Below are 21,070 nucleotides of genomic sequence, written 5' to 3' on the forward strand. Positions count from 1 at the left end.
TTTATAATCTTTTTAACGTGAGAACAAGTTATATTAATAGATTATTTATTTATTATATTAGTAGAAATTTGATAAATCTATATAATAAATTGGATAAATCTATATTATTTTTCGATAATGTATGGATGTATGGATAAAATCTCAAAATAAGCATATATAGTTCCAAAAAAATTTAAATTATACAATTTATAAATTATTAATAATTAAATATTAATTAATTTACAAATGGATATACTATTTTCTTAAAAATGATAGAGTTGTGTGGAGTTATGTGATGTTGGAGTTTTGTGTAACAAATTTCTAGAAGAACTAACAACAATTGGAATATATGTGGAAAAATAGAAGAATAACTTGAAGAATGAAGCCACAAAAACCGCGTTAGAGCACATTTAAAGAGATAGTTTGATTCGTGGTATTTTCTTGACCACGAGAAACATCAAGTTCTTGATCACGAGCAACATCAAGTTCTTGATCACGAGCAACATCAAGTTCTTTTGCATTCACCCTTATCGTAATTTCTTCGCTTCCTCAATTATACGCTTATTTAACGTGCTTTTCTTTTTGCAGATACCTTCACGTTGATCATTCTGGGTTTGCTTGGCATCGCATCCGGTTGTTTCATACTACTATATCATCCCTACGAGTTACTCTACAAATGGAAAATAACATTCAGTGATGGAGGCGAGATCTTCGAATTGTGGCGAACACCTCAAGTTGATCTCTATGTGAAAATCTACCTATTTAACGTGACAAATCGCGACGAATATCTAGATGGTCGAGAGACCAAGCTGCGATTTCAACAAGTTGGTCCTTATGTGTACAAGTGAGTAACATAATGTGTAATTTGATTAATTTTTGCGTTTTTCAGAAATAGATATGTGTGATAAACTGAAATTTGGCTCAATAATAATAATTAAAAATTAAATCGAAATTGGCAAATTAAAACTACAACGCGGTAGTTGGAGCGCGGGGAAGAAATAATACTTCCTTCTTTCTGATTAATTGTATATTTCAAATTAAAAGTGGTTACATTAACAAAAAACGAATGTTTCGGATCATTTTTTGTTGATTATCGCGCTATGGCTCTAATTTGCCAATTTTGATTTAATTTTTAATTTTTAGATATATGTAAATCATTTTTCTATTAATTTTATATTAAAGATTTTATATTAATTTTATATTATGAGTGTGAATTCACATATGATAGATCGCTAATTATTTTTTTAAAGAAACTCGTTTTTATCGTTACATTACTTCGCGAAACTGCATTAAAGCATGTACAAAGAGAAACTTATCAAGTAATCATTGAGAACCCTGGAAAACCTGAATGGCAGAAGTGTTGAAATTATATGTTCTTGTTTAATATAAAAGAAAAAGAGAGAAATGGTCATGAAACCAGAGATCGCTCGGCTAATGATATTCAAAAGCGCGAGAAAAAAGTGGTTATAAATCATTTCGTAAATAATAATAATTATTAAATGGACGTGAGATCTAGTTTATGTGATTGTCTCACGTACACTTGACCTTATCTCATTGCTGTCCAATTGTGTTCTTATTTTTCATCTTTAGTATTTATAACGAAGAAAATTTGTCGCAAGTTGCATTCACCCGACTGAATATTTAAGGTCGTTCTTAAAATACTTCAAGTTCATTACTAATAGTCGATAAAATTTCTGAATTAAATTTTACTTAAATGAATAAATGTATATTTATGGAAAATTAACGAGAAAAAAAAGAAGATAACGAAGACAAAATATAATACTGATTTAATATTGACAAAAGAGAAATAGTTACATAAAAAAAATAAAAACTATATGTTTTTCTTAAATATTCGAATTGAAAATAAATTTGTAATTTATGTTTTATTAATAAAACATATATTAAAGTTACATTCTCTACTTATAGTTAGTTTTAAAAAATAAATAATTAAAAAATAATTAATTACATGTAAAATTCTGTGAAACTTTTTCTAGTAAAATTATTTCAACAATGTATTCATTCCGATAAATTTGTTGGAAAATACGTGTACAGAAAATATATTCTAAACATACTAATGATGAATATAATGATGCATGCTAAGATTAGTTCACATAATACATTTCGTTTCAGAGAAAATTTCAAGCATACAAATATAGTTTTCAATGATAATGGTACGTTATCGACGAAACCAGTACATCCATTGAAATACATCCCAGAATTGAGCAATGGTACGGAAGAAGATCTCGTAATAATGCCAAATATCGCCTTGTTCGTAAGTACAAATAGCAGAACATCACTCTTATAAATTATAAATAACATACGACGAAATCTTTACAAATTTATTATACGAACGCGAAATATGGTTAACAGCGCACGTTTTTTCTGATAAGCGGACATGTTCGTGCAAAAGGAGCTACGTGCTGATGTAGAGGAACGTGCTAATTTTGATGCAAAAGTTCGAAAAGAATGAAAGATAAGATCATTAAAGACATTTTTAATCAGTAATTATATTTCAATTCCGTATTCTTCTGTGACTTTTTTTTAGTGTAATTAATCGATAATTATTATCACATATTTACATGTACGCGTGAATAAGATACAACATAAACAAGGAAAATTGTCGAATTCGCAAGAGTTAATATCATGTATTCATATTCCGCTTATTTCATTATAAATGAGCTCTTTTATCGAACTATAAAATGAATTTTATGGAATCTCTGGAATTTCTCGATACGAATTATAAATACGTAAAAAAGATTATAATTTATTGTGTTTTTTCTCAACATGATATATGTAGATCATAATTAATCTTATTAATTGCAAAGTAATTACTAATAATGAACTCACATCATTACATAAATCAATGAGAAAAATTGAATAAAATTTTCCACATACTAAATTTCATATTTACATATTCAATCAAAATTAAATGTAATTAATATAAAATCAAATACAATTAAGTGAAACAAAGTTTTATGCGTCTTATACATTATTTACAATATGTTCGTTATATGTCCGATTTAATACGAAAAATTATCGAAAGTTTTTTGAATGTGATTCTCAAATGATAATTTGTCGTATATACGACATGCAAATCTAGATGCATAAAAATCAATATCATAACATTTAACAGAGAAGTAAAAACCTTGACCAAATAATACGAATCATATCAATTATAATTTCCGTAACAGAAAAAACTCGAATGTCTTTTATGTATGAGTATTAATTAATGATATAATACATAATTTGCATGTAAAAATTGCGCAATCAAACTTCTAGTAAATACAAATCTAGTAATGCAAACCTAGAAATTAACAAAAAATGCTTATATTTCCATATTTATTTATTTGTATTTATAATTTCAGATATAAGTAAATAATTAATAATTAGTAATTATCCAATAACATTATATTTTATCCTGATTTTTAAAATAGTATCAAGGATAAAAATTTTGATATTACTAGATACTGTGATTATTTAATGAATTTGTTATACAATAATAGTAATAATAAAAAAATATTGCAATCATTAAATATTCTAATCATGTGCAAAGTGTTATAGTGTTTAAAACAAAAATTTATGGATAAAAATATGGATAAAAATATACATATTAGAAAATATTTGATAAGATACAAAGCATTTTGATTACAAATGAAAATTTAGATTAGAATTTATTGCGTCAATTATATCTGTCACCTATCTAATTCTGAGTTAATGCTGCACACGGTGCGTTCATTGGAAGCTCACTTCTCACCGACATTTCTATGATATTTCATTTATTTGATACAATCTAGCACGTCGTAAATTTCAACAACAAATCATTAATTACAATCGATTTCGCAAAATCTTTCTTGAGGGCTCTATTCTTGGAGAGATTTAAGAATCTTTATTATGCGCAAATTTATCGACGACACATTTCATTCTTATGCAATACGCAATATGTGTTTTCTTAGATATAAATGCATGCTTTTGCAACAGTTAATTTATCAGTTAGGAAATCGTACAACATTCTCCCAATAAACGCCCATCCTTAAAGTACTCTTTATTGTACCACTAATAAAATCAGATATAACATTCAATAGATTTCAATATGTTCTTATAACATGTGCTCTTTACATAATATCACACTGCGAATTAAATATTGCACATGACACATCCTTTGACGATGCAGATTTTTCTAGAATGTAAGTCGAGTTATTCAATGGAAATATTCAGTTAAAAGAAATCTTCTTCTATTCGTAATGCACGAATGCATTCTCGAGAAACGTGTCACATTTGCTTTGAGGTCAAGAAATTGCGAAAAGTTGAGGAAAAGACATGAGGCGACTAAAAGGTGGTGAAAGCTAGCATTTTTTGTCTCATTACGAGAATATTTGAGTGAAACTAGTAATCACTAGTAACATTACTTTTACTTTCAAATTTAAAATCTTGTGTTTTCATTAATCTCAAAATTATTATATTATTTCTAGTTTTATTAAATATTATACTAAGTTCGTTTATATAATTTTTTACATAAAGAATGCGCGGATAACTGTTACCTAAAATTTTTTTAGAAGAATGCGAACAAGTGCCTATATAGATGTGTTACTCAAAATTTTCCTAATTTAAGAAAGATATTAGATTTTATTTAGATTTCATTTTTGGCTTAAAATAAAACATAACGCGTAAATTACGAACATGCAAGTTTCCAAATAAATTCAATTGAGTTTCTAATGAATGAAATTATCGTTCTAGAGAAAAAATCAATAAAAAAATATGTTTTTTATATGAGTAAAAATAAAAATTTCTATAAGAGTGAAAATTAAAATGGTAACTTGATCCGTCTGAAAGCTTGTATATTCGTAATCTTCATAACTATATTTTAAGCGTCATAATTTTATTTTCAGCAAAAAATGAAATCTTAATGAAATATCTTCCTTAAATTAGGAAAATTTTGGGTAACACATTTATATGGGCACTTGTTCTTTTCTGATTTAAATATGTTTTAAATACAAGCACAATCCCCATACTAAAAAATATATTTTTATTAAAGAAATTTATATATTTTATATATATTTATATAAAAATGTATATAATTTATATATTTTTATTAAAGAAATTTTTTTTCGTATTTTATACGTACATAAAAATGCACTCGTTCTTATTATTGGCATTATTGAGATTAATCACATAACACGTTTACATTCCATCGGAGAACAAACGATATAGCAAATATAGTACACATCAGTATAAGATATTTATATGTACAGATCATATCTCAGAATGCGGATCATTATTGTAAAACGATTCCTTGTAGAGAATAAAAATATTTTCAATAATCTTCTCCTTAACATTTTAACTTATTTCAGTTTATTGTGCAAAAAAAGATACTTATATGATCATTAATATCAGCTTATTGTAAAAAATGAAAACTCATATAATCATTAATATCTTGAACTATAATTAATTACAATTACTTACTGTCAAATATAATTCGATATACTTCTTCGATTTTGTTCGCATATTCAAATGAATATAAAAAAAACATTAATCTTACTCAATGTAACTATAAAACTTTCCGTTCGCGAGCGATAAAAAAATGCATAATCTGATACGGTACACCTTCAAGTATTTATAGTAGACTTTGTCACAAGAAAAAATCGTGATTATCACGCCATTATGTAAATATATGTAAAATAATGAATTTTCTTCCATAATAGCAATAGTACATATATATATATATATATATATATATATATATATATATATATATAAACAGTATCCCTTCCATTTTTAAATAAAAAACAAATTTATATTTATTTAAATTTTGCATTATAGTTATTTATAAATAAAGATATAATTTACTTTTTCATATCTTCTTGATAAATCTTATAATGAATTAATATTTTTATGGAAAAATGTTTTTTTTACATAAAGGAAATGAAATTAAACGAATAAAATACTTATACATCGTATTTTTATAGCATAAAAGTTAAGTACAAATGTGTAACATATGCTCCTGGATTTAAGATGTAAACTATTAAATTTCAATTTTATAAAAATCTAATGCGAACTAGTTGATATATTGTAACACTATTATGTTTTGCACGCTAGATAAATTTGCCTATATCGGCGTAATGATTACGTTAAATATTGCATTTATAAACAGATAGATCTCAAAATTTAATTTAATTTGCTTGTTTAATGTGACGGGTGTAATAAATGTTTCGTTTAAGAGTTCGCTTAAGCAATACATTCCTCATAAGCAAATCAAAAGTTTGTTAAGAGCAATAGATATGCTATATACACTCTCTTATCTGTTTAAAAGGTCGCATAAGAGAAAGTGTTTCATTTGTATTCATTTTTTGCATTATTTCTTTTGCATACGGTAGTCATTATCAATAATCGAATATTCTGAAAATCTTTTTCAAATATTCAAATTAGAATAACTGAGCAAAAATGATCTTTTTAATTAATCTTATCTTTGCAAATTAATCTTATATTATATATTAGTTTTATACCATATTTAATTTATATAATTATGAATTTTTACAAATATATATATATATATATTAAATATTTAATATATTTAATATATTTAAATATTTAAATATTTAATATATTTAATGAAATTAAATATTTAATAAAATATTTAATACAATAATCAATGGTTCTTTTATATCTTCACAAGAAATATTGACGTATTAGTGAAAAATTACTGAAAAATTAACTCTGCATGAAAGTTAATTTTTAGCAAAAAGCATATAAAATATGGATAAAACATCGTAGAATAACTTCATATTGAATACAACCAATATAAATATATTCAATTCTCTTACATATCATTATCATTGTTGCAATATTACTCGCATTATCATAAAGTGAATGACCCTGGCAATTGCAAGGAAATGGAACGTTTGAAGAAGATTACACATTATTTTTTCCTTTCTCGAATGGTATTGACATGTTACATTTAGTTCGATAAGAAAACATATTAAAACGACATGATAGCTACGTAAACATCATAATGAACAATGAATTATTCCGGCAATATGTACATTATATCATTTTTATTTATTATTCTTATTTTTAGAAAATAAGTATAACATAGAGTTCTATAATATTTAAATTTAAGATATAGATAAATTTAAGATATAAGATTATATTTTACCTAATTACCTAATTATGTTTAGAATGATTTTATTTCCTAATTCTATAAAATTAAAAAATATGTAAAATAAATTTTTTACTAATCTTTCATTAATTTATCAATGCTTCAATGAGAATATAACCAATCATTTTGTCATTATTCATTATCGTATCATTCATTTAGAAAATTTAATTTTTAAAAAGTTATAACTATACATATAAAATCAATCGTTCTAGGATACATTACTTTTATGAATAATTCTTAATTATACACTTTTTATTAATTATTATGTAAATATCTATTCTTATTGCCTTATTGACATGATGATGAGAGAATCAAATAACAAGTAAAGTTAACAATTTAATCTTTTGTACGATGGCGTGTGTACAAAATGCATGAATAATGAATAGGCAAAACCTTATGTATATAATTATATAATGTATGTATATAATTGTATATAATGTATGTATATATAATTGTATATAATGTATGTATATATAATGTATGTATATAATTATATAATTATATGATTATATATAATAATAGATTATCGAAATGAATGTATGTATATATAATGTATGTATATAGTTATATAATTATATGATTATATATAATAATAGATTATCGAAATGAAATCAATTTTTTAATTGGATGAATAATAGTAATCTTACCTTAGATTAGATAATCATATGTTATTTTTTTGTGATTGCAGAGTATTACAAATGTGATGAAAGACGCCTCGTACCTATCCAGATGGGGACTCAACGTGTTGATCCGTCAAACGGACACCCATCCTCTGGTTGAAATGACTGCACGCGAGTTCATGTTCGGCTATCAATCGACCCTCGTTACCCTCGGCAATCATGTGATGCCTACCTGGATCAAATTCGATAAGCTGGGATTAATCGATAGAGTAAGAAATAGCGATGAGTTTTTCAATACGCGTGATCTAATATGAGCTGTGATAGCTTTAAAAAGAATATATGTAATTAATAAAACTAGTTAAATTTAGAATTGATTTGTTTATTCCAATTAATTAAAAAATTTTGGCTTTGTACGATTTATTTTTTAAATTCATTTTATTATTTTAATTTCTACAAAATGCAAGATTTTTAATAATATAGGGTTTGCGTTTATGCCCTGCGCTTTATAGATGTACGATTTTGACGGTGATTTTGAAACCATTTACACGGGAGAGACCGATATCCGAATGACAGGCTTGATTGATAAATACAACGGAGACGTAAATCTACCGCAATGGACCGGAAAATGCGCAAATGTGAATGGAGCTAGCGATGGCGTCAAATTTCCAAGCTATATTGAACCGAACGATACGCTCCTCTTCTTTCGCAAGAGCTTGTGCCGTAGCGAACGATTGGTAATTTTGATTATTGCAATCATTTCGACGAAATGATTAACTCGTTCAACTAAAAATCTTGGGCTGAGTCATGCGTGCCAATATTCTGTTATTAACTTTCTTCACTCATATAGCGTATAAACTCATAAATTGCTTTTACGAAATTCGCGGGATATCCTTTAAGCAATTTGGTGTATTTCGACGCAAAAATTTCATGTTTTTTCACTTACAACGTAAATTTCTTCTATAACAGCCTCGAATTAAAATTCCAGTCAATAATATAAACTGACATTTATAATTGACAACATCTTTAATTATTAATCGCTTATAAGTTAGAAATTATTGAATATCTCGATATATATAAGTGTGCTAAATTAAAATTGAATTCTTATATCTTTATCACAGAATATACCTGTAAATTTTGTATCACAACTTTTAAATATTCTGTATATGCATAATATTTAATAATATAATAAGGATTTAAAAAATCTTCCTTTCTAATATAATATCTCTCAAGAATAAATATCTCTTCTTTTCAAAGGTACGAATCGGAGAGAAGGAAATAAAGGGTTTGCATACATATCAATATGCATTTCTAGAAAATGAATTGGACAACGGAGCAGTAAATCCAGAGAATAAATGCTTCTGCCGCCAAGGGCATTGTTTGAAATCCGGCTTAATTGATGTGACCGATTGTTATTATGGTAAGATATTCCTATTAATTAATCGTTTTGCTAGATTACTGCTATGTAAGTTGAAAGTAATAATTATTCTCGAAACGTTAATATAGATTTGTTTCAACACGGATTTTTGGCGAACAAATTAGTACATTTAGTATTTTTTGTCATTTAATATTTATTACTTTTGATCTATAGTACAATTTATAAAATGTATTTACTATTATAAACATTTAGTATATTTATTATATTATATTAAACACAATTCTCAACCGGCTATCATATATGAAAGATTGATTTTTCCAATCTGCGTCGCAAAATCTATGACTTATTGCGTACTCTGTATAATCGTACCATCTAATTTTTTTCATTGATATTGTGTTGTAAGATTTCTATTGCCATCGTATTGCAAAAAAATCGGCAATTTCGATTAGCAACGCATGCAAATTGAATAGGATAAAAAAATAGAAGAAAAAAATTGTTCACACCTTTTTCTTTTTAACAATAAGTAGCGCGCAAATCGATTAGCGGTAATTTGTTTTTTTGTGCTCCTAAGCAGATCTAGAACATTCGACTCGAGTCTTTGAGATTAATGCGATGCAATGCGATTTCTTCATCGACACAGTACATTATGTACCGATAAAATGCATCGAACGGTCGCACATTAGAGATATAGCAGACAACATTCATGATAGTACAAAATATGTCATGTATGATTACGACATAATGACCGAGAAGTTGTTCCCGTTGAGTGATGAACAACGCAAAACACTTTACGAGAATAGCAAATGTGTCAATGTCTCGTGTCGTGTTCTCGATTTTATCATCGGAAATGCTATATTTTTATCAGATTTACCACTGACTTCAAATCAATGTCAAAAAAATTGTTTTAATATCTGCTGATTTCAAATTATATCGGGCATATCGGATATTAAAATATGAATAAGAAATATGAAGAAAGAAAAAGAACAGATGGTTACATTAATACAAATGCAAATTATATGTTATATATCAATTTTAGTTCATAAATATTATTCATTATTTAGTCTATTTATTATAATTATATTTTACGGTGTATTTTCATATATATTTCGTGCTAAATTATCATATTAAAATATTACAAAAAAAATTGAAAAATATAAATTGCACGAGAGACATTTTTCGTATATCATATTCTTATTTTCGAATTTAATCTATCAAGTGGAACAAGATTGCATAGATATCTAAATGATACTATAAGTACAAATATTATGCATTTTGTGTTGCAGGATTTCCTATCGCCCTATCATATCCACATTTCTATAAAAGCGACCCATCATTGTTGGAGGCTGTCGAAGGATTACAACCTACAAAGGATTTACATGAATCCTATTTCTTTATTCAGCCAAAATCCGGGGTACCTGTGGACATAGCATTCCGATTCCAAATCAATATGGCTCTACAAGATATCGGACACATGGCTAGAGTGGAAAAATTCAGCGATTTAACTCTTCCATTACTATGGTTTGAAATCGTAAGTAAAAATGATAGTAAAATCTACTTAATTAAAAAAATAAGAACATTTTTTTTGTAATATTTTTCTCTAAAAAAAGCATAGTCAAAAGGTTGATTTAGAGATACTTTTTTATATTACATCTACTTTTTTAAATTGAATCAATAAAAATTTGATTAAAACAATAAAATAAGATTCATTGATTATAACAATGACAAGATTTGATAGAAAATCAGTGAATAGTTCTCTAATTTTATTGAAATACTCATCAATTGACTCACTATTGAAATACTCATTAATGTTTAGTGAAAACTATTTTGTTCCTTCATTTTATTGATTGATTATGGCATAAGATTTTATTGGAAAATCAGCCACTGATTCTTAGTATTTTCAATGCTATATTTGTAATTGAAACCACTGCTTAAATAATAATACATAATGATTCTAATTTAAGAGATTGTATTCTTTTGTATTATATCTATTATATCTATTATCTTTTTCATAGCAAGTCATGCAACATATTTCATCATTTTGTTCGATTGATCGTTGAATGATGATATGCACGTAAGCATTCTAATAAATTTTTTTGATTTTTAGGGAATGTATGACTTACCGACCAAGATGCGTTTGCGTTTCTGGTTTTATTTAAATGCCTTGCCAATTATGGAAGAAGTAGCTTTGTATTTAATGTTTTTATCCGGCGTGATGCTACTCGTTTGGTGCGTAATAAGGATAGTATCTTATCAGGCAAACAGATCGCCGGAGAAAGGATTGGAAAGGGAAACCAAAATAAGACGAAAACGCGCCGAGAAGGATAAAGGTGTCGATCAAAAGACCAGAGAGGCAGATGCCTATAGTTCGCTCCTGATACTCGGTGATGCAAATTTAACATTAGTGTAATAAATCAGTGCTTTAACGCATAACGCATGAACAAGCAAAACATTATTGTTTTCGATAGCTTTTTGGCTCAATTTAGAATTTTTTTATTAGTTAGATAAATTAGACTAGATTTTTTATTAGCTAGAATTGTTTTATTAGTTAGATAAATATTAAAATTTCGTGGACGATTTCGATAAAAAAATTAAGATGTTATATCTCTTTCTCTTCGAAAAAGAATATAAATTTATTCTAGATCTATAGAAGACATCTCACATAAAAATTAGCGTAATAAGACTCTGAAAAATACTTGATGTAGTTAATTGTCTAGCATGTCATTGCATTTAACTGCGCATATTTGCATTAACATAAATAAGATTTTAGATATAATAAAATATACTAAAGTATTATTTTGTATAAAATAATATATAAAGTATTGTTTTGTTATATATATTATGCACAGTATATATACTGTTACATACATATGCGCACACACATGCATGTTATACTAGTATATGCTGTACTTAAGTACACAATCATTCAACGGATAATATCAGGGTATTAGTCATAAAATTCATTAGATTTAATTAATTCCGATTAAATCGTGAATTTATAGACATTTTTAGTTTTCGATTTTTGATATTATAAATAATTACAATCACAAACTTTCCAACTATTTTCCGGTATTTCATATCTTAATAGCAATATTATATGTTCAATAATGAATAGAGCTATTTTCTTGATAATTATTTGATATAATGAGATTTTCCATATATTAGATGATGCAAATAATGCTGCATTGTATTGAAATGTTTTACAGAGATCTGTTACAGAGATCTCATTTATAAAAAATTAATTTTCTAAAGTTTTCAAAAAAAAATATGTGCTTAATTTTTAATTCTTTAATAAAAAAAATGAATCAAAATGATTCATCTTGTAATAAGATTTCACTGATTCAATGTGCCAATATATGTCATATGCCAATAATATCCTCTCAATCAATATAATTTAATAAAAGTGTAATTTTCCCGGGAAATAGTGATCAAATTAGTTACCGCGTTAAAAATATCATGAATAAAAAATAATTAAGATAAGAAAAAACATTATGTCGCATTACTGTACACTATAATTTATAATTGATTATTATGTGTATTGATTTATATTATTGCGAAAATGCTTATACTTTCTTATTTTGTGTTTTTATTTTATGTTTCGTATAAGTAAATTAAATTATTTTAGATACAATGAAATCATTATCAAAGAATTAATTTCGAATGATTAAAATTCTCTATATAAATTTCTTTTAAAGAATTTTCTGAAATTATTCAAGGATTACAACACGAATACTCGTATATTTATGTTATGTCAATGGCGCTTCATTAAACTTCAATTGCTGTAACATAACATGCTAGCAGTCATATTTGTGATAGTTTTATTTCGCTTTTTTGTTTCATTTTCAAACAGTATTTTTTAAATATGTAGAAATGATGTAGAAAAGTTTGCTACATCAATTTAAATTAAATATATTAATGCACTTTTATTGCCAATTTCATCAAATTTATATCTCCATTAACAGATTTAAATTAACGATCCCTCTCATATCTATCTTTAGAAATGATAATAATGTAATTAAAATTTTTTTTTCTTTGACAAATATTAACGAGATAAATTGTTTTTATTATTATTGTAAAAATTGTTTTTAATATTATTATAAATTTAAGAGATTTATCTCTTTTAGAAAAAAAAAGGATAAAATTGGCTATCATTTTTTATATATAGTTGAACATGTATACATATAACACATCATGGTAATTATAATATGGTAATTATAATATTTGAAATGAGAAATTGTGTAAATTAGTATTTCAGCATCCATTTATACATTCAAATTAATTAATTTTTTTCTATTCCAAATGCATATTCACAAGAAAAAAATTTACATAATTTCTCAATGTTACGTATTCAATATGATCATAGTAAAAAAAACCATAACTTTTCTACATATTCCTAATTTTTTTTCTATTTTAGAAAAAAAATTTTGTTTAATTTGTCAATTTATCGAATATATAGTAAAATTTTAAAATAAAATAAAATATTACAGTAATATTAAGTAATCTATATTACTAATATATTACTAAAAGCGATGTAAGATAAAAAAAGCTACATAAGTAAAGCTTACTACTATACACTTATAGTGTATAGTAGTAAGCTTTACTTATGTAGCTTTTTTTATCTTACATCGCTTTTTTGTGTAAATATGTATATAATTAATGAATTATTAATATGCGATGTGCACTGTAATGTTATATCTATTGTCTGAACATTTGCATGTATTTTAATTGTGTAAAGTTTATAAAAAAATATGATCTTTTTATACGTAAAAAAGTATATGATCTTTTTACACATGCATATTTACTCATTTTATTATTATAAAATTTAAGAAAAATTTCGATATTATGCATTTTTAGAAAAATAGCAATAATAATTTTATATATAGAATATAAGTGAAAAAAATATGTATATATATATGTATATGTATGTATATATATATATATATATATATATATATATATATATATATATATATATAATGGCTCAATGAGAAATATTTTTCTCTAGAAATTCTTGCCTGATTTACACAAATATTAAAACTATATAGAATTAATATATTAACTATAAATAAAAAAAAATATGTGCTCACTTTTATATGTTTAATATAATATTTAGAAATATAAGAATATATTTGTAATATAACTTTACGTATATATATATATATATATATATATATATATATGACATGTATTACGTATATAATTTCTTTTTATATATGTAGAATGTGATGATGCATTAATTTAATAAATTCTATAAAATGCATTCTTTGAATCTAAAATTTATCTCGTTTTCTTCTTTTATCTTTCTTTCAATATTTCTATATTTAGGTGTAAACATATGTTAAAATTGACAAATTATAATTAAAATAAAATATCTGTAAACAGTTTCAATTATTGCAACTGTATATCATAAATACATATTTAATTATTTAAGATTTTGTAGATATATATTCTGAAATTTATTCCAAATAAAATTTATCTCGATTTATCAAATTATGGTTCTTTGACGATACGTAACAGTCGTATAATCCTCTGTAATAATTATATTTGATTAATCGATTGTGATAATCGATTATTTTATCAATCGAATTTCCATAACAAAATTCTTATGATGCGTCTATCATATTACTTGTCATAATTAAGTCGTGCTAATTAAATGCAATTCGAATGCTGATTGATTGTCACGTTTTTTAATTAATACAAATATAATAACTTCAGGAAATAAAGCGAATCATATTTATTTCAAATATAAATATGTTATTTAATTATCTAATATACATATATCGATCATAATTGTATTTCGTATTTCAATAGTATTATTATTCAATTAATTACTTTCTATCATTATTTGTGCCATTACTCAAGATTTACCTTTTAACGATGCGCATCTGTCCACATAATATATACGTGAAATTATTTTTAAATTATCAATAATATTTAGAAAACATTACTTCACTTGAAATACATAATTCTACTGTAATAATTATTTAATTATCTTTTCAAATCAAATTTGATGCTTAGATGCTTTACCGAATAATTTTTGCGCGACGCGTCTATTATATCGCTCATGACTATCAACCTAAAAATGTGATAAATCGAATGTGACGCAAACACGATTCCCGCCTCGACGATTTTCGGCCTCTGTAATACAAATGTCGATAACTTCACGAAGTAAAACGGATCGTATTTATTTCGAATATAATTATATTATTCAGATATCTCTAATACATATATTGATCATAGATGTGATTTCGTATTGTAATAGTATGATTAATTCAATTATTTTTTATTATTATTTATGTCATTTCCTCGACTTACCTCTTAATAATGCGCATCCGTTGACGAAATACATCATACAAAATTATTTCCCGCACGTAAACTATCGACGATATCCGGAAAATATTAATCCGTCTCCACTCGCAACACAAAGTACATCAAAATTTCACTGTAATAATTATTCGATTACGTTTTTAAATCAAATTTTCATATAGATTTTTCCCGAACGATTTTTCGTGCGCGACGCGTCTATTACTGTTCACGATTACCAACATGAAGTCGTGTATTAAATGTGACGTAACATTGATCGATTCCCGCGTTTTTTTTGAATAATACAAATGTCAATAACTTTACGAAGTAAAAAGGATTATGTATTTATTTCGAAAAAGTTTTCATTACTTTTATATTGCTTGCCTAACAATAAATAGAAATACGATTAGATATAAAATAAAAAATCTTTCAAGATTGGTTCATAAAGCTTACAACAAAATTATGTATTCCTTCTTTATCTGTAAAATAGAAACGTTATTTATGTTTATTAAAATTTCTAATATCTAGGGCATTGTATAGTCAAATATAAATTTTAGAAATTATCTTACCAAATATTTTTTTTCTTAACATACTGTAGTGCATTTCTCTGCAAGTTTTTGAGAATGTTGCTCTATCTGGGAGACGTTCCGATGGATAATATTTCATTAGATACGATTTTAAAATTTCTGCTGTTTTAAATTGCATAACTTTATCTGCAGGTACTTTCAGTCTATTATTACTTTTATCTTTTTCGTGCTGTTTTAAATTAAATAAATGAGCAGTTTTTTCTTTCTTCTTTAATTCTACATTAACTTCTTCCAAGTGCTTCCTCGTTTTATTTTTTTCCATCGATAAATCATCATTTATTGTATTAGTGGTATCTTCTCCCAAATCCTTTGTCGTTTTATTATTTTCGGGCATCGATAAATCATCATTTATAGTATTAATATTTATAACTGCATTTCTTTCCTTAACTATTTCTGTTTCAAACTCGTCATCTAAAATCTTTTTATCGATATTTTTATTAGATACGTAATTATTAGTTTCATCATTGCATTCATTATGTACAATTTTTCTTTTCTTAGCAGGGTTCATATCATCCTCATGGTGTTCCATGATTTCGTAATCTCTTTTATTTTTATTTTTATTCTTAATCTCATCTTTGCTTTTAATATATCCAGCACTGTCAACTTTTGATTCTGTATCGAGAAAAATATCTTCTTTTTCATCTGTAGTTTTTTTTGATACTGATCGTGCTGATGCTAAAATTTGTTCATAAACTGTTTTATCCGGTTTTTTTACTTTATCTGTTTTACTCCTGCGAACTTTAGGTTTAGAGAAACTTGTATTAGCTTTTGATTTAGAAGAACTTGTACTAAAGTTGGATGTGTTATCATCATAAATTTTTCGTGCACAGACAAAATCATTTGACATTTGCATTAATGGAGTTTCGCTTTTACATGTATTTTTTTGCGTACTATTAAAATTAATAATAGATGTTTCATTTTTAATTTGCTTTATTTTGACATTTTTAACACATAATTTTTTCAACGATATCTTTTCATTCTTGTCTGATGTAAATGTTCGTAGCTTTTCCTCATTTAAAACCTCTAATGCAGTTTTAAAGACAGAAGGGAAAATTGATTTACTACATTCGTTTGACAAGCAAGTGTTCTCGTTAAATTCAGTTTTAATTATATTAGATTCTTGTTCTTTAAATGTCTCTATATTGTTAGAATTATTAAATTCTATGTCATGACACTCTATTTTACTATAATCACGTATTTTTTTGTAGATAGTATTATCATTAGTACATTTTCGTATCGATGAAATCTGTATGAAAAAAAATATTATATATATGAAGATTTTATGATTATATATATATATATATATATATATATATATATATATATATTAAATATTACATATCTTACCAATCTAGACATATCAAGCTTGTACTTATTTGGTACTTTAGTACTGGAAAATATTTCGTATTCTATGTTATTAGTCATATCATGAATATCCTTCTCTTGAAGTTCTTGTTTATTATTTTTTGAAGAATATTGATAATTCTCAAATAATGCTACTTTCAATTCATTGTAAAAGTGTTCCCGCACCTAAAAATAATGAAAAAAAATACTGAAAAATACTGAAAAAATACTGAAAATGTAAAATATAATTATGCATGATGTCTTACTTGAACGGTTAAGCCTTTTATTTTTTTATCTGTACTATCAGCTGCACGGACATGCGCTATTTTTGCGTATTCAAGGTTTTCTCGCTTTATCTAAAGGAGGAGAATAACAAATAGAAATAAAAATGTGAAAAAATATAAAATTTAAAAATATACAACAAACTTACCTTGTCCTCTTTAGATGCACTACGTCGAAGTGCAAACTGTTTCATAATAAGTTCTTTTCTCTCTTGCTTTTCAACAGCTATAATCTTCTCTCTTGATTCTCCTGACTCATCGAATTCATCACTATTATGCAATTGTAAATATTTTTATATGTAAAAGAATTATATTTGTTAAATATAATTTGTTAAATTAATTTTTCACATACTTTTCGTTGTCGTTGTAGTTTATTTGTGTTACACTGCCTATGTTATTTCGGAATTTTTTAGTTGTGCTCTGATACATTTCAAACTCCGCAATTCTTGCTTGCACTTCGTCTTTGTTTTTACATATGTCACATCTATTTCTGCAAGGCGGAGGAGAATCCCCGAAATACTTGGAAAATACTGCGTGCCGGCATCTATAAGATAATAAAATAATTATTAATATATATTTAAATATATTTAAAATTTTTAAGCATTCTTTAAATATTTATATCATGTTTTACTGCTATAATGTTAAAATATTATATCTTAATATATTCTTTATTCCAAAAAAGATTTCAAGATTTGAAAATATATATTAAATATATTTATATTATTCATATTAAAAAATATCTTTAAATATTCTCTTTTATTCTTAACAATTAGTTTTTATTTATATTATAATATAGTTCGTACTTTGTCTCTAAACAGTATGCAACACTTTTTTCGAAATCTTGCCACTTAATTTTTGCAAGTTCTGAATTTTTATGTGCAATTTCCTCCTTGATAAGAAATGAAATAGGTCCATATTCTTCATTACTAAAATAAACTCTGCAAAATGCTGGATTGCCATCTCTGCCAGCTCTTCCTGATTCTTGATAATATGCTGCAATATTCTTTGGTACTGTCCAATGAATTACAAATCTATACAAATTTACATAATAAAGATTATTTTTTTTATTAGGTTGATCAAAGATGTTATAATAATTTACCTAACAGATCCTTTGTCAACACCCATTCCAAAGCTGCATGTTGCTGTGATGACAGGTACTTCACCTGTCGTCCATTTATTTTGTACTTCATTACGTTCCTGAGCTTTCAAACCTATTTAAGTATTAAAATATAATATTGATCTTGTGAATTTCATTACCAACATGCTACAAAAATCATACATACTCCCATGATATGCCAGCGTTGTAATGCCAGCAAGAGTCAATTTGTGTGCAACAATTTCAGTTGTTTCCTTTTTTCTACAATAAATGATACCACAATTTCTTTTATGCTAAAAATATTATGTTCATGAAAAATCTATAATATTATTCTCAACAATTCATAGAATACCATAATAAAATTTAACTCACCATGGGAATAGAATTATCTGAAGGTCCTAATGCATCTAAAATAAAGTTTTTCAGATGTACAAATGGTTTATCTAATGTTTCTAGAAACCACACATCATAATACAGATTAGGACGAAATACTGGCTGAGAGAAAATCAATGCATCTTTCATATGCAAACTTTGGAGAATATCATCTTTTACCTGTAACAGTATTCAATGTATAATTATATGTAGTATATGATATAATCTGTATAAATGTATATTTTAATTGTTTTTAAATACTTGTTTTGCAGCAGTTGCTGTTAATGCAATCATAGGTATTTTGGGACACAATTTCTTGAACGTTCCCAATTGCCTATAAGTTGGCCTAAAATCATGACCCCATTCACTTAAGCAATGAGCTTCATCAATAACAAAATAAGAAAGTGCTTTCTTCTTGCACAATTTAGTTACAATTTCCTAAAAATTAAATATATATTACAATAAAAATTAAGTATATATATAAACTAAAATTTTTACATTTTATTTCAAACTATTTTTTAAAATAATTTAAAATTGTTTCCATTCTGGAATCATGTAAAATAAAATAAAAATAATAGCAAAAATGAATCATTTTTTAATATTTTGTTTGTTATATTGAGAAAAAATCCACGAATACAAGTAACTTTAATAATTATGTATGAGAACTACGAGATACCTGAAAATGCTTTTGTGCTCCCATTTCTGGAGTGACATATAATAATTTAATTTTAGGAGAATTTGACATAAGATCTTCCATTATTGTATTTCTTTCTTTGCTTGATGTAGTGGAATTCAAGGAACAAGCATTTATTTTTTTAGATATTAAGAAATCTATTTGATTCTAGAAATATAAATTAAATCAATATATTTTATTGCTACATAATATCTCTTTTCCTAGATTCTTATATATAGAAAAATATAATATACAAAATTCAAATATACAAAAATATGTACCTTCATCAAAGCTAGGAGTGGTGAAAAGACAATCGCAACTTTTTGTTCTCTCATTATTGCTGGTAATTGAAAACAGAGAGACTTTCCAGAACCGGTTGGCATACACACGAATACATCTCGCTTTCCTAAAATTATCAAACATATATGATTATTTTCTGCGAATTTGATAAATATATTCATTGAAAAAAAAAATTATAGATTTTTTCAAGAGAAGAAAGTATATATTGCAGATGTACTGACAAAATCAGTAATCCAAGCATGAAAAAGATTAATTTTTCATAAAAACCTTTGTAAATTGCAGTGGTGGCTTGTTTTTGAATGTCATTTTTAAAACTGTCATATCCGAATTTTGATTTTAAAACGCTCTGCAACATTCTACATATATATATTTATTGCGTGCGTTGTTCGTTTTTTCAATAATAAAACCAATAAAACAAATAGTGACACTTGCTACTTTTCATGTGTTAGACACAATTGTTATTTTGTGCAATGGCTTTATAAAATAAGCTTGATATTCATATTATTCACACACGCTATACAATAGTATCTGTAATACGTCGTACACTGTCATACGAAAAGAAAGGTTATATGTCATTCATTCTGTTCATTCATATGTACAAAATGAATGTATGCATGTATGAATGATTTATTAGCGTACACAACGTATCATAGAATGCGTTAGAAGAAATCTTATTGGCGGAGTAGAATAGCTTTGAATTGCCCAATCAGAACAAGTAATCTTTGCTGCTTTTAATATGATTGGTCAATTAAATACTATTTTATCCACAAAAAGATTTTCGAACGTATTCCTGTCAGATCTATAGGCGCAATTAGGCCCGTTCTACAATGAGCCATAAGGGTGCAAACCCATGGAGCAGAACGGCGTACGCAGAAATCGCGGAACGAGAGCCTTGACCAATCACAAGCATTCCGTGATTTCTATGATTGGCTCTTGCTTTTCTGTTTCCACTTTTCTGCCAAGGTCTGAATGCGCCCTAATACACACACA

The 21,070-nt window shown here is 25.9% G+C and overlaps 2 protein-coding genes across 5 annotated transcripts in view; one reads left to right on the plus strand and one right to left on the minus strand.

Moving 5' to 3' along the window:
• The window catches only part of LOC105254118 (scavenger receptor class B member 1), a 34,802-nt gene extending 23,134 nt beyond the window's left edge, over positions 1-11,668 (plus strand). Inside the window, exons 3-9 of one of the 2 annotated variants that reach the window (XM_011262617.3) lie at positions 568-823; positions 2,110-2,251; positions 7,821-8,021; positions 8,262-8,486; positions 9,007-9,169; positions 10,411-10,655; positions 11,232-11,668. In XM_011262617.3, the coding sequence (XP_011260919.1) occupies positions 568-823; positions 2,110-2,251; positions 7,821-8,021; positions 8,262-8,486; positions 9,007-9,169; positions 10,411-10,655; positions 11,232-11,534 (1,535 nt within the window). In that variant the 3' untranslated portion in view covers positions 11,535-11,668. The remainder of the gene's footprint in view (positions 1-567; positions 824-2,109; positions 2,252-7,820; positions 8,022-8,261; positions 8,487-9,006; positions 9,170-10,410; positions 10,656-11,231) is intronic. The other variant, XM_011262616.3, reaches the window with a different exon arrangement.
• Positions 11,669-14,908: 3,240 nt separating this feature from the next.
• On the minus strand, positions 14,909-20,660 carry LOC105254117 (ATP-dependent DNA helicase Q5). 3 transcript variants are annotated; one of them, XR_889429.2, is made up of 15 exons: positions 20,348-20,660; positions 20,062-20,186; positions 19,784-19,948; positions 19,369-19,545; positions 19,108-19,287; positions 18,923-19,028; positions 18,739-18,850; positions 18,443-18,670; positions 17,992-18,183; positions 17,789-17,909; positions 17,625-17,714; positions 17,362-17,544; positions 15,997-17,260; positions 15,440-15,906; positions 14,909-15,262 (listed from the first exon to the last, which is right to left on the minus strand). XR_889429.2 is itself a non-coding variant. In XM_025411575.1 (15 exons), the coding sequence occupies exons 2-15, from the start codon at positions 20,433-20,435 to the stop codon at positions 15,857-15,859; spliced, it is 3,081 nt and encodes a 1,026-aa protein (XP_025267360.1). In that variant the 5' UTR covers position 20,436; positions 20,513-20,660; the 3' UTR covers positions 14,909-15,856. The 3 variants fall into 3 exon arrangements, 2 of the variants coding, with proteins under 2 accessions (XP_025267360.1, XP_011260917.1); XM_025411575.1 differs by having other exon boundaries at positions 14,909-15,906; positions 20,348-20,436; positions 20,513-20,660; XM_011262615.2 differs by having other exon boundaries at positions 14,909-15,906.
• Positions 20,661-21,070: the final 410 nt, after the last annotated feature.

This window comes from Camponotus floridanus, unplaced genomic scaffold (genome assembly GCF_003227725.1).
Source record: "Camponotus floridanus strain SB8 unplaced genomic scaffold, Cflo_v7.5 scaffold40, whole genome shotgun sequence".
NCBI lineage: Eukaryota > Metazoa > Arthropoda > Insecta > Hymenoptera > Formicidae > Camponotus > Camponotus floridanus.